Source organism: Parus major, chromosome 13, assembly GCF_001522545.3.
Source record: "Parus major isolate Abel chromosome 13, Parus_major1.1, whole genome shotgun sequence".
Taxonomy (NCBI): Eukaryota; Metazoa; Chordata; class Aves; order Passeriformes; family Paridae; genus Parus; species Parus major.
In genome coordinates, this window is record NC_031782.1 from 5,436,327 (window position 1) to 5,448,588 (window position 12,262).

The 12,262-nt window shown below is 43.2% G+C and overlaps 1 protein-coding gene across 4 annotated transcripts; it reads right to left on the reverse strand.

Moving 5' to 3' along the window:
• Positions 1 to 521: 521 nt before the first annotated feature.
• Positions 522 to 12,261, reverse strand: MFAP3 (microfibril associated protein 3). 4 transcript variants are annotated; one of them, XM_015641934.2, is made up of 3 exons: positions 12,186 to 12,261; positions 7,259 to 7,720; positions 522 to 5,897 (listed from the first exon to the last, which is right to left on the reverse strand). In XM_015641934.2, exons 2-3 carry the CDS (start codon positions 7,536 to 7,538, stop codon positions 5,152 to 5,154), a joined length of 1,026 nt encoding a protein of 341 aa, XP_015497420.1. In that variant the 5' UTR covers positions 7,539 to 7,720; positions 12,186 to 12,261; the 3' UTR covers positions 522 to 5,151. The 4 variants fall into 4 exon arrangements, with proteins under 4 accessions (XP_015497420.1, XP_015497418.1, XP_015497419.1 ...); XM_015641932.3 differs by having other exon boundaries at positions 12,150 to 12,261; XM_015641933.3 differs by lacking the exon at positions 12,186 to 12,261 and adding an exon at positions 11,471 to 12,129.
• Position 12,262: the final 1 nt, after the last annotated feature.

Here is a 12,262-nt window from a genome sequence, read left to right on the forward strand (position 1 = left end):
TTAATAATATTGTAGCACTAAGAGGCACCGAGCAGGACCAACATAAAGAAGAGATGGCAATAGCCTCTGCAATATTGTGTCCACTGGGTCCCTTCTTCATGAAATCCTAGCCCAGGTTCCATTTGCCTTGGATTTACTCAGTACAAGCCTCTTCAGAGAGTGTCCAGTGGCAGAGCTCTGCCCTCCCAGCGCTACCACAGCTCACAATGACCGTGGTGCCGCAGGCAGCTGAAATCCGAGGGATGCTCATCCCTCTCCAGCCCCTGACAGCTCTGACATCCAAACCCTGCAGCACACACGATGTGGTTCCAGCCTCTGCACGCTCATTGCCATGCAGCAGGACCCCCAGATCCCATATGGAGCGTGGCTGCAGATGGATGGACATATGTGGATGCATTCACATCCCCACTGATGGCAACGTCCCCGTGCAGCCATAACGCTCGAGAGTGTGGTTTGCATTTGGGGCAACAGAGGATTTTTCTCCCATTAAATAAATAAAAGACATTCAGAGCAACTAGGGATAAAGCCATTCTAATCCTTTTATTCTTTCCAAAAGGAAAATGATTCCATATTCAGGGCACTGTGCAAACAATTAATTAGCCTAACGCAAATGAAAGACCTAATTGCTCGGTATTATTGCGCTCATTGGCAGCCAGGCATGACCGAAGAATAGGTACTGTTTTACCAGGGATAAAGAACAACTTCCCAGCTTTTAGAGCTTTTTTTGATATTTCAGCATTTACCAGAACAATTTTTTTCTTTTTTGAATGATGGTGTAATTCTCACTTCCACATGCAAAAAAGCTGGCAGTTATTTGGAGACATCTGAATGAGCTGCTGTCCAATTAAAAAAAAGAGGAGAGGAAAGAGACTCAGCTGGTGTGAAATGACCTGGCTGAAGGGAAGTCGATAAAGCTGTAACTTGCCTGAGTTGAATGACACCGTGGTGTCTCTGCTGTGTCTCCAGCTGGAGACTTCACTCACAGAAGTGCTATAACATTAAGAAAAAAATGTACTTTTTAAGGTGTGAACCTAAAATGAAAGTACAATCATCCTTAATGCAGCTCCCTTTTCAATGATCTGTTGTTACCAGATGGAAAAGTGCTGGAAATGGATGCAGATGAATTTGTTCACTGTGGATAGGATCATGAGGGATCAGGTTACAGGAGCTTTAAAAAACTGAACTGTTATCATTAATGCATCTCTTGTAACAAGGAGATAGAAAACAGATGCTGACTGAGTACTGACCTGGCATGAGGAGTATGGGTCCAATAATTCTTCCTTTAGGCAGCTGGTTCTCAGGGGAAAATCCCCAAATATTCAGCTGTAATGCCATTATCTGCCTTGTGCAGAAACTGGCATCCAGAGACTCTTCTTTAAAAGCAGTGTGGGTGAATCCTGCTCTCATTCACGCTTGCACACCCCCATGGAAGGCACTACAGCCTTCTCAGCAAGGTGGAATTTTGGTGTTTGGGGTGAGGGATTACAAAAAGAAAAGTGCTTACAATACAGAATAGTAGTATCATGTGAAAAAGGTAGGAACAAATAAAACAGATTTATGGCTGAAGGTCACACACACAATGTGAAACAAAGAAGTAAACAAGGTCTTTGGTATTTCAGGTCTGTACCTGTTTGTATATGCAGCTGGGAACAATTATTAGATGCTGTTAAGACTTTGAGACAAAAAAAAAAACCAAACAAAAACAAGACAGATCCAAAGATGCCATAGCAGGAATGGTCCTTCAGATGACTGAATATCCCAGTAACCTCTGTCAGGCTGAAGAACAACATTCTGCTGAGCTCAATACAGCTGCTACATAACCTTGGAGAGACAGGCACTCCTCACTTGGAAAACAGAAAATTCCAGCAGAACAAGGTTTTTCTTTTCAATTTATTTTGCAAATCTACCAATTCATTTTATGAAAGTATGAAATCCTACATGGTTACATTAAACAGTTACTTTACAATCCAGGTAATACAAATAATCACTACAAAGTTAGTTTTAGGTACTCTTGGATAACGAGTAGATTTTACATATTTTTAAAATAAGTCACAAAGAAGAGATAGAATAGCCTTGTGATTGTCAGAGACTTTAGTTTAAAGCAAGGAAACCACTGTAAATTCTTCTCATCCTACAAAAAGTTAAGAGAGAAACACTTTCAATGTTAATGTTCAATTGGATTCATCAAAGACATTAAGTGAACTCATCTACTTTCAGGGTAACAAGAATAGTTCAGAAGTTGTTTGGAAACTGGTGTCATATTTCATTCTCTGGAAATCACTTTTACCATTTAACATCACTATCGTCCTTGCCTTCAGATGCATAAAAATCCTATAAAATGCACAGAGCTCCAAATCCTCTCTAATTGAATTCAGTGGGAGTAGGATCATCTCCTACATTCAGAAGGTACTCCTGATATACTGAAATCCTTACAGAACAATGTCCTTCCCAGGAATGAAATTCCTTTAAGGAACAAAATACTGTAGTAATTCAGGAAAACTCTCAGCTTTGCTATCCAGCAATTGACACTGCAACTGCATTTCTGAGGACCTTTATGCATGGTCACTCTTTCCTCTCAACCAGTAATAGGATGTATGAAGACACCAGGTAACTGTGCTCAGTAAGAACTTGGAGCTACATAAATAAAATATAAAAATCAAAAAAGAGATCAAATCAGTCTCGAAACTGCTCTCCTGACACCCATCTGACACACCTCCAGTGTCATTCTGCTGCCTGTAAGCTGCCACTTCTGATGTGACATCTGTCAATCATAATCAAGCAATTAAATAGTTTAGATTTTGTAGAGGCACCTCTCTCTGTGTGTGCATTTAGGGGTAACACATCCATATCATGTTGCATATCATGCAACAGTTCCACAGAAGCAAGGAGAGCTGTTTATATGGAAATAAGGCAGGTGTAGGTACATTCTGATGGCCTGTGGCACAAAGGAGATTAAAACAGATCATTCCCTCTTGTAGCCTTCACCTCTTTGGACCTGCACATCCAAAAGGGTGCAAACTCCCAAATCTGTCCTCTCACATGTGCAACAAACCTGCAGAACCCATTGTAGCACAGAAGTGAGGCCAGCAGCTTCCTTCTTCTAAGAGAAATAGGTATTTATCCACAGAGTATCTTTTAACACTGATAACCTCAAAAAACTTAAAAGAAACCATACAGGTTACACAACACTATACAAACTTCTCACCTGGACATAAAGTGCCATCAAACTATGGAAGCAAAACAAGAAGTCACTGTTGAGGCAGCTACTCGAAGTGTGTACAGAGGCTTTACTCCCCTGAAGCAGACAAAGTTTGCTACAGTCTTGGAAATGGCACCAAGCTGGTGGGAATGTTACCGTAATAAAGGCTAGCAATTTCCTTCCTGACTAACACCACTCTTACCCGACAGGCCAAAGGCAACTAGGGTGATTTAACTGGTGGCTGACTGCAGGAATTTCCCCAGAAGGTAGTTTAAAATGGTAATAGATGCTGTCATTTCCCCTCTCTCTGATATGGTAACTATAATTTGTTCAGCCCCTTCGTTCTGAGCATGTATTACCACAGTCAGCCCCACCCTGCTATTACCACTGTGCCTGCTTGTTTTCCACCTCTACTCATGTAAATGCAATGTCAAATCCTCTTAAGAATCCTGAGCAGCCCTCCAGAATCACTTGTTCAACTGACATTTCTGTAATAATAAGGAAAGAAAAAAGAGTTGTGTGAAATTAAATGGCGCTCCTGTTGCCAAGTTGTTAAAATTATATGGCAATATGCTTTCAGTAGTTGTAAGAAATTAATTTGTGGAGTGCTTACAAGCTTTACATCTACTAAATCTCAACATGATATAAAATGCTATTTAAGTGATACAACTTACAAATGTTAAGGAGAAAAAAAACAGCACCAAAGAGTAGAAGAAGAAGGTAGATTCTTGTCTGCACTCTGATTCCTGGAGGCTGGATTTCTACAGCTGAGGAAGCCAGGTGGGAGATCCTTGGTGAAGTACTTGTGTGTCTACATATGTCAGCACCTGCAGCTCTCCCTTCTGCCACCTCTGCAGCACACGAGGCTGGGCTCTATCAGTGAGTCAGTCCCCTCCTGCAAACAGTGGCTGGAAACAGCTCAGCCAGCCCCCACTCTCTCTGCCACTGCCTTCTGACAGGACCAGCCAGAGCAGAGCGACTCAGTTTAACTACTTTTCACCTGCTTTGTTATAATGCTGTTCAGGAAGATGTGCCTGAGACACCTGTCTGTAGATGATAAATTCATTTACTAGTTTTGCCACAATGTGATTACTGTCATCCTTTTCTCACCACAACGTCAAATACAATATAAAACTTTGGATTTTCTATAGTGAGTGAAATCAGTGAAATGAAAAGCCAGGCAGTGCCAGCAGTGCTGTCACTGCTCCGTTCTGTGGGACAGGACCATGGTAAGGCGCTTTGGCAATCAGCACCAAGTTTAAGCAAAAAGCTTTTAGAATGCACACAAGTTTCCTGCAGATGCACAGAAAACTGAGACGACCTGGCTGTTCTCTAAGCTGCTTTGAAACTACAACAATTCATTTAATCCAGCAGCAGATCCTGACACTATTCTTTTCCTAAGTACAGTACATTTTGATAGCAACACAGAAGCACGTGACACAAAACAGATTTGTTCAAGCTCACCATGGTTCTGATGGGCTACACGCACCAAGAGGCAACTCAAAAAGAGCACAGAACTCAATTCATCAGGACAACAACACTGACTCAAAGGAATTTCAGCTCAACTTTGTGAAGAAAGAAGGAGCTCACAAAGGAAAAGTTCTTATTGCAAGTTGTACTGCTCAGCTTGGTCACTTCTCACATAGATCTGAAGTATCAAAAACTACTAAGGAGCCAAGGACAAAGAATTCCTGTTTTGTAACTCTTTTAAATATAGCCAGCCTGCTTTAGAAAGAAAAGCCCCCACACAATATTCCAAACGGCCTTTTCTAGCAGACTGGAATTGTTAAATCAACACTGACAGAAAATACACACTTCAGAACTAGCTCTGGCACCTTGCAATTTGGAAAACTCTTGTGCACGTGGGACTGAAGCAGCTTGTTTGCAGACGTTTTTGTCACAGTACCCTTGGATCACCCGAGCTTCCTGGGCCCCTCTGTGCATCTCTGGGCTCAGCAGGTGCCTTCCTCAGCAGGCACGGAGTGGCAGCTGCCGTGAGACACAGTGTCGATGCTCTGCCCTTGGGACTGGGGGTGGATGGACACCTGCACGGCGATCTCCTGGCCCTGCTCGCTCAGGGAGCCATCGTCCGAGTCCCCGGCCGGGGAATCGCTGCGCTTCATCTCGGCGCTGCTGGGGAACAGCGTGGCCTGGGCCCCGCAGCCGGGGGGCTGCTTGTGCTCCTTACCCACCTCATCAGGATCGTCCACTCGCACGGCCTCGAAGATCTCCTCCATGAACGCCCTGCAGTTCAGGATCAGAGGCGGGAGGGGAATGCTCCTGGCGAGCTCTTCGATGTAGCGAGCAAACTCCATGGTCTTAAACTGAGTGACTTTGGCCAGCTCGAGCGTTTTGGCAGATGTGATGATGGGGATACGCTTGGCTATCTCGAAAGCCTTCTGCAGCTTCTCAGCCCCTTCCGTGCGGAAGAACTCGTTGATGGCCTTCTCCGTTTTGCGGAGGTGGCTGCTCATCATGCACAGGCGGGTGATGTTCAAAATCAGGGTGATGGCAAAGGCAACGAGGCACACAATCATGTAGTAGATGCTCATGTCCCCTGAGGTGAAGATAACCCTCAGGGTGACTGTGTAGTACAAGGTCTCGTTATGATTAATGCCTGCACACGTGTACCGGCCCCGGTCAGCAAAGCTGACCTTTGTGATGTTGAGGGAGTTATCGGCAATCCTCCACCGGTCACCTGCAGAGGGGTAAGAAATAAACAGAACTCACCAAACAAAAATCCCAGGGTAAACATCGACAGGAGTCAAAGCTTGGCAGGAAGCAGTCCACTTGTGGCACAGTAACAGTATACCATGGACTGAAATATCCTTTTCATGCTTGTGACACAGAAAGCCATAACCCACTTACCCATCCTACTGCTTAATGGTAAATTATTCTGCATGCTTGCTATGCTGCACTTACATCCTTCTCTCATCTGCACTTTCCAGTGTGTTTCTGGCCTGCTGGCTCTTTCTGACAGGGGTCCCAATTCTTAACTAGGGCTTCTCACCCTATGTTAGAAGACTATCCTCTATAAAATCTAACTTTCCATACGTTCAGAGTCAAAAGTCAAGGGACCTATGAAAAAGATCAGTCTGTAAATGGCTCTGTTGGCAAAAGAACACAGAATTTTCTTGAGACGGTTTTTGCTGAGCATGCAGTGCTGACATGCAAAACCCAAGTAAAAAGAAATCAATACAAGAAGCTTTATACAGCATTTGCTGTGCATTTATAACTTAGGGGGAAAACTGTTTCCATAACTCACTTCTTCTAATTACTCTGCTTTGAACTGTTTTCATAACTTATTCTTCTAATTACTCTGCTTTGAACTAATCTCCAGATGGCATTATAAGTACAAAAAGGTTACTGAATACTTAAGGCAGAAAGATGGCTTCCAACAAGATCTGATCAATTAGTTTGATGACCTTCATTAATACTAACAGAGAAAAACACATGCATCTCTAAAACATTTTTTAGATTAAAAACAGCAGAGTAAGAGCCAATGGCTAGGAAAATATATTCTCCTTCAGTTCAAAAGGGTTAAAAAGCATGAATTCCATCATTGGCCATTACATACTGTTTTACTTTCCATAGTCTCACTGGTGCACAAACCAAAAAATGAATGTACTACGTTTTAAAATGTCCTGTAATAAAATTAAAGCACCAACGGCCAGCTCAAAAGGTCTCAGGTTGTGGAGAATTGTGTTTAATTCATGCCTTTGGAAAAATATTATTTAAACAAAGGCAATAATAAATAAAAGCATCAGGTAGTATCAGGTAAGACGAAGACTCATTTCTTCTGTATGGAATACTGGGATGACTCTTGAACAACATCATTCTGTGGGGCACCAAAGCAGGATGGATGGGCTGGAACAGAAGTACCCAGGTACAATTCCCATGCAACACTTCAGAGGGAAAAGGACTTTGTTTGCTCTCTCCTTATTTCCCCACTGTAAAAATGGCAGGATAGGAAGAGAAAATTATAATAAAGTCCCAGGGGTTTTCCAATACTGTTTAAAATGGGAATAATGATGGATAGAAAACAGCAGGAAAACTCACCTTCATCTTTCTGTTCAAGCAGGTGTCCTCTGGAGTTATACCAAAGGATATGTTCATACTGGCTGATATTCAGTTTACATTCAATTAAAATACTGGTCCCCTCTTTGGCTATGATATCATGGTGTGCTGGAGAACTTATTAAAGCTTGAGACACTGCATGAAGTGATGCATTGAAAGACCCGAAAGCAACTGTCCTGTTAAAAGCTACATTTTCCACTGTGAATCCAACTGAAAGATCAGCACTAACAGTCAAAATTAACAGGCAATAGCTGAGCTTCATGGAAAGCTAGTGAAAATTCTTCTTTCATTTAATTTGGAGAAATGAGGTCATATGACATTAAGCTGTCTGTATTGCTCTGAGATAGGAGAGGAGCTCTTGATTTGTTCTGTGCTGGAAAATGTCTGTGATCCAAATGCACTTTCAAGACCATCAATATTTGAAGTGGAAACTGGAAGTAAAAACTGAAAAAAAACCAAAACAAAACAATAAGTTTATTAATGACAGCAAAGTTACCATGTATTCAAATTTAATTTCCAGTAAACAGATTTCTATTAGCATAATAGAAACTGTCAGCTGAGAGGTTCCAAATCAGAGCTCTGCTCAGTACACAGTAATAAAATGAGGGTAAGAAGGCATTAGTACAACCTCCAGTCAACGAGATGTTCATCTTCTCAACCAAATAAATAATCTCTGGAACAATAATCATTAAGGGGAAAAAGGTTTTACAAAAAGAACAAATTGTTCAGACTACTCAAAATGCACAATTATCTTTAAAAGTGGATTCTGCATTTGTTACCAGAGAAAAAGTGCTTTCTTAATAGAGGAAGAAAAGCGAGAAAGAGGATGTAATTTCTGCCTTCCTCTCCACCAATATCAAAGTGTTTTTAAGCCTTGGTTTTCTAAAGCCAGTCTTTCATTTACCATCCAGAGAAAAACCAAAGGACACACACACACATCTGATTTTTAGTATTTACATCTACTTACTTGATTTTAAGGGCACAATTGGTATGAGATATCTAAATACTATATCTCATGATTTAATTATTTGGTAAAAATCTCCTGGTTGTTATCTACAGCCAGAAGAGGAAGTCCCTTTCTGAACATCAGGACACTGATGTCTACACGTATTTCCTTTCTTTGCAATACCTCCTGTTGCTGCTTCATTTTCTAAGTCTGCTTCCTGTTATTTTTGTTTGTTTTACAATGAGCTCCATCTCAGCAGTCATATATTCTTCATTGTCTTCTCTACCCAAACTTCATAGCAATGTGAAAAATTATTTTGTCTAGGGACAGATAGTCCTCAAATTAATGTGCACAGAAGATATTTTAAGACATTAGGATACATTCATTTTCTGTCCTTTGCACACAAGCCAGAATAAAACCAACCTGTAACAAAATGAGATGACACTGATAAGAGACAATCTGTAATCAATTTTCCTGGAAGCCTGATTCAAGAAAATTTCTAATCCAATATGCGTTCCCTGAAGTTATGATTCCATCTAGACTGCTCCAGAGCCTTAAAAAACCATTTACAAAGTACAGAAGCCATAAGCTCAAATGTTATCCTAAAAAATATCTCACTTCATGCCATTGACTGTGTGACTTCAAATTTATCATCTTTTCTTCTACAAATAACAGATGTTAGTGGAAGGGAATTTCATAAATATCACAACACAGAGGGACCCATTTACTTAATAAATAATGCAGACACTTTTTATCCTTCTAGAATTACCAGCTAAAACTATCTAAAGCACTTCTAAAAAATAATGTAACATGCATAAAACCAGGTAATTTCTAGTAATTGTCTTTCATCAGAGACAAGCTAAGCATATTCAAAAGGGGAATTCTGCTGATGCTATCCAGACTGGGAATTTTTTTCAGTGAAAGTTAATTTGTCGAAGGTCAAACCAGATTCCAGACTTGACATCTGATGAGAAATGTGTTATCTGACCCATTTCCATTTCTGTTGCAGCTATTGCCAAAACCAGTTTAACAAAGAAGGCAAAGAAGACAGCTGTGTCCAACTCTCCTTCAAGCTTGACTAACCAACTCACCCACTGAATCCTGCAGGAGAAACTGGAAAACAGGCTCCCCACTTGTTTTTCTGTAAACAGCAATCCCTTCATCTCTTCATCTGCCTACTTCTTTTTTTTTTCTTTTTTAATCATTGGTCCCACTCTGTTTTCCATCACGCCTCTTGTCCTTTCATTTAAGATGAGACTAGTGCAGAGAACTCAAATATACCATTGTGCTGGAGAAGCTACTTTCCTACAGCTAAACAGTTAAAACCACTACCAAGGCCTCTTTCATTCCTGTTTCTCATCAGCTACACTTTAGGGAAAGCATTACTGAGTCCTGCTGCCTCTGAAGAAGAGCATCCCACCCACAGCAACAGCATAGGTCTGAAAAATAAAAATACTAAGGCTGCTGTTGATAAACAATTATTCTGTTGGAGGGAGTGGTTTTAATCTTCCATTTTTAGACCCCTGGTATTTTCAGAGTGTTTCAGAGGCTGCAAAAGGCTGTTGACACTGGCCTGCTTGTTTTGGCAACCTTCTGCAGACCCCACACAGATAGGCTGTGGACTGATAGTGGTTTGTGGACCACTGACATTTGAGTTGCTTTAAAGGTCTGTCACAGCTTGTGGTGGCAAGAGAGGTGCTGTGGTCCCAGACCTTCAGCAGACATCACCCTATGACCCAGCTGCCTGCAGCTAAAAATGCACTTTTGCATGCATCAGACTTGACTTCACAGTGCCTGATGCAGTTCAAACTGATGACAGTTCTGCAGCAAACACAAACCCTCATCTTCACCCTTGAATCACAGGCACCTCACAGCTTCCAGTCTTCTAAAACAATAACCTCCCAACTGATACTTTGGATTTATTAGAGAATAATCCCATGCCTCTTGTACTTTGCCTGTGCTATTGTCATTTTAGATTATTAAATTTGAATTGTTAAGATTTCCAAGCGTCTGTGACGTTTCTCCTAAATGACATTAGGAATCTCACTCATTTATTTAACACAAGAAATGCTCAGCAACATTTTCCCTCATAAGAATAATTATCTTCAGTAATTGCATATGCTCTCCACTATACTTGCACTGAGCCTGCATAATGCATAAACCATTGGTGATGGGTCATTTAATTTTACTATTAAATTCTTCGAGGTCTGATTTATTAGAAATTGTTTGTCTTTTGGAAAAGCCATTATTGCTAAGCAGACAATGATCTCTCACTGCCGAGTGCTGGGAACAATAAAATGATTTGCAAAATCCATATTCTTCATCCACTGCACTTATGCAAAACAGCTGCTGGAGCTGATAAAGGACCCAAAAAGGATAAAGCGTGATCAGCGCCAACATCACAATTCCTCAACAAAGTGTTAAGCTCAATCAAGATGAAATGTGCCAGAATAGAAACTGTCTACTCTATAACTGAACCTGAAGCTGAGCTCAACCCATTTAACCTTTATTAAACCATAAGTTGTAACAATAAATAGCAGTGGAAAGATAAAAATCTGTGATGCATGTGCTTGTATGAGTCATCCTTGGCTCCTACCCTGCAGAAGTGTATTTGTGTCTAACTTAGGGCACTCTAAGTAGTCCCAATGAGGTCAGTGGAAGCACTGATAGTACTTAAAATTACACACATCTATATGGCACTGCAAAATTGGGGCCCAAGAGGTTGCAAGTTATATGGTTTTACATTCACTACTTATAACATCACTTCATACCTGGAGTAACGTGAAGCAATAAACCGAGACACACCTGACAGAGCACAGCCTACTGATGTCTTGCAGAAATACCATTTGCAAGCCCCCTCTGACCCTCTGTCAAACCAGGGAGACACATTTGGCAGAGCCCTGCAGACAGGAACTCTTGGGAAGTTTATGAACATAGACAGCATGGTTTTGACAAGAGCCATTCTGAGTGCTCCCAGCATGGGAGAGGCTGCAGGGAGGGCTCACCTTCCCCACCAAAGCTCTGCGGGGGACTGGCAGCACCCACGGCTCAAAAACCAACTTAAGGGGCAAATCCACAACACCCCAGGGCCAGCCTCACCGGGGAGGCTGCCTGATGGGATTTGTTGTTTTGCTGTGCACATCCCTTGGCTACCTGACACCATCACAGGTTAACTCGCCACGACACCAGAACAGGCTTTTTTGCCCTGTCAGCCAAAAACGATCTGGCACAGTTTCACTCAACATTACCCTGTCCTCACAGCCCCTGTTGACTTGGGGAAGAGCGCTGTGCCGGTGGTGGCAGTGGGACACAGGACACAGGACACCGCAGCCCAGGGCACCGGGTGACGTCACGCGGGCTGGTGGCACTGGGGCATGACGTCATGCCAGAAACACAAACAAACAGGATATGCTGAGTTGGAAGAAAATCACAAGGATCATCCAGTCCGGCTCCTGGCCCTGCACAGGAAGATCCCAAAAGATCCCACCCCGTGCTGGAGAGCGCTGTCCAAACGCTCCGGGAGCTCTGGCAGCCTCGGGGCCGGGACCGTTCCCTGGGGAGCCTGGGCAGTGCCCAGCACCCTCTGGGGGAAGGATCTTCCCTTGATATCCACCCTAAACTTCCCCTGCCACAGCTCCAGCCGTTCCCTGGGTGCTGCCGGGGTCACACAGAGCAGAGCTCGGAGCTGTCCTTCCGCTGCCCCTCGGGAGGAGATGCAGGCCCCGATGAGCTCTGCCCTGTCTCCCGTTCTCCAGCCTGACCAGACCAAGCGACCTCAGCCGCTCCTAATGTGGCTTCCCCTCGAGGCCCTCCACCACCTTCGCTGCCCTCCAAACCCCTCCTCAGTGCCCCTATTTGCACGCCAAAACAGCGAGGCGGGACATGGGCCCGCAGCCTTCCCTTCCGCCGCTGCCCCCCGACCCCGACCTTGCCTGGTGAACCTGGCGGTACCGCCGCTCTCACCGGGACGAGGGTGCCCGGCCCGGTCCGGCCCGTCCCGCAGCTCCGCCGCCTCCGGCCCCGCCGCCCGGACGCGCTTC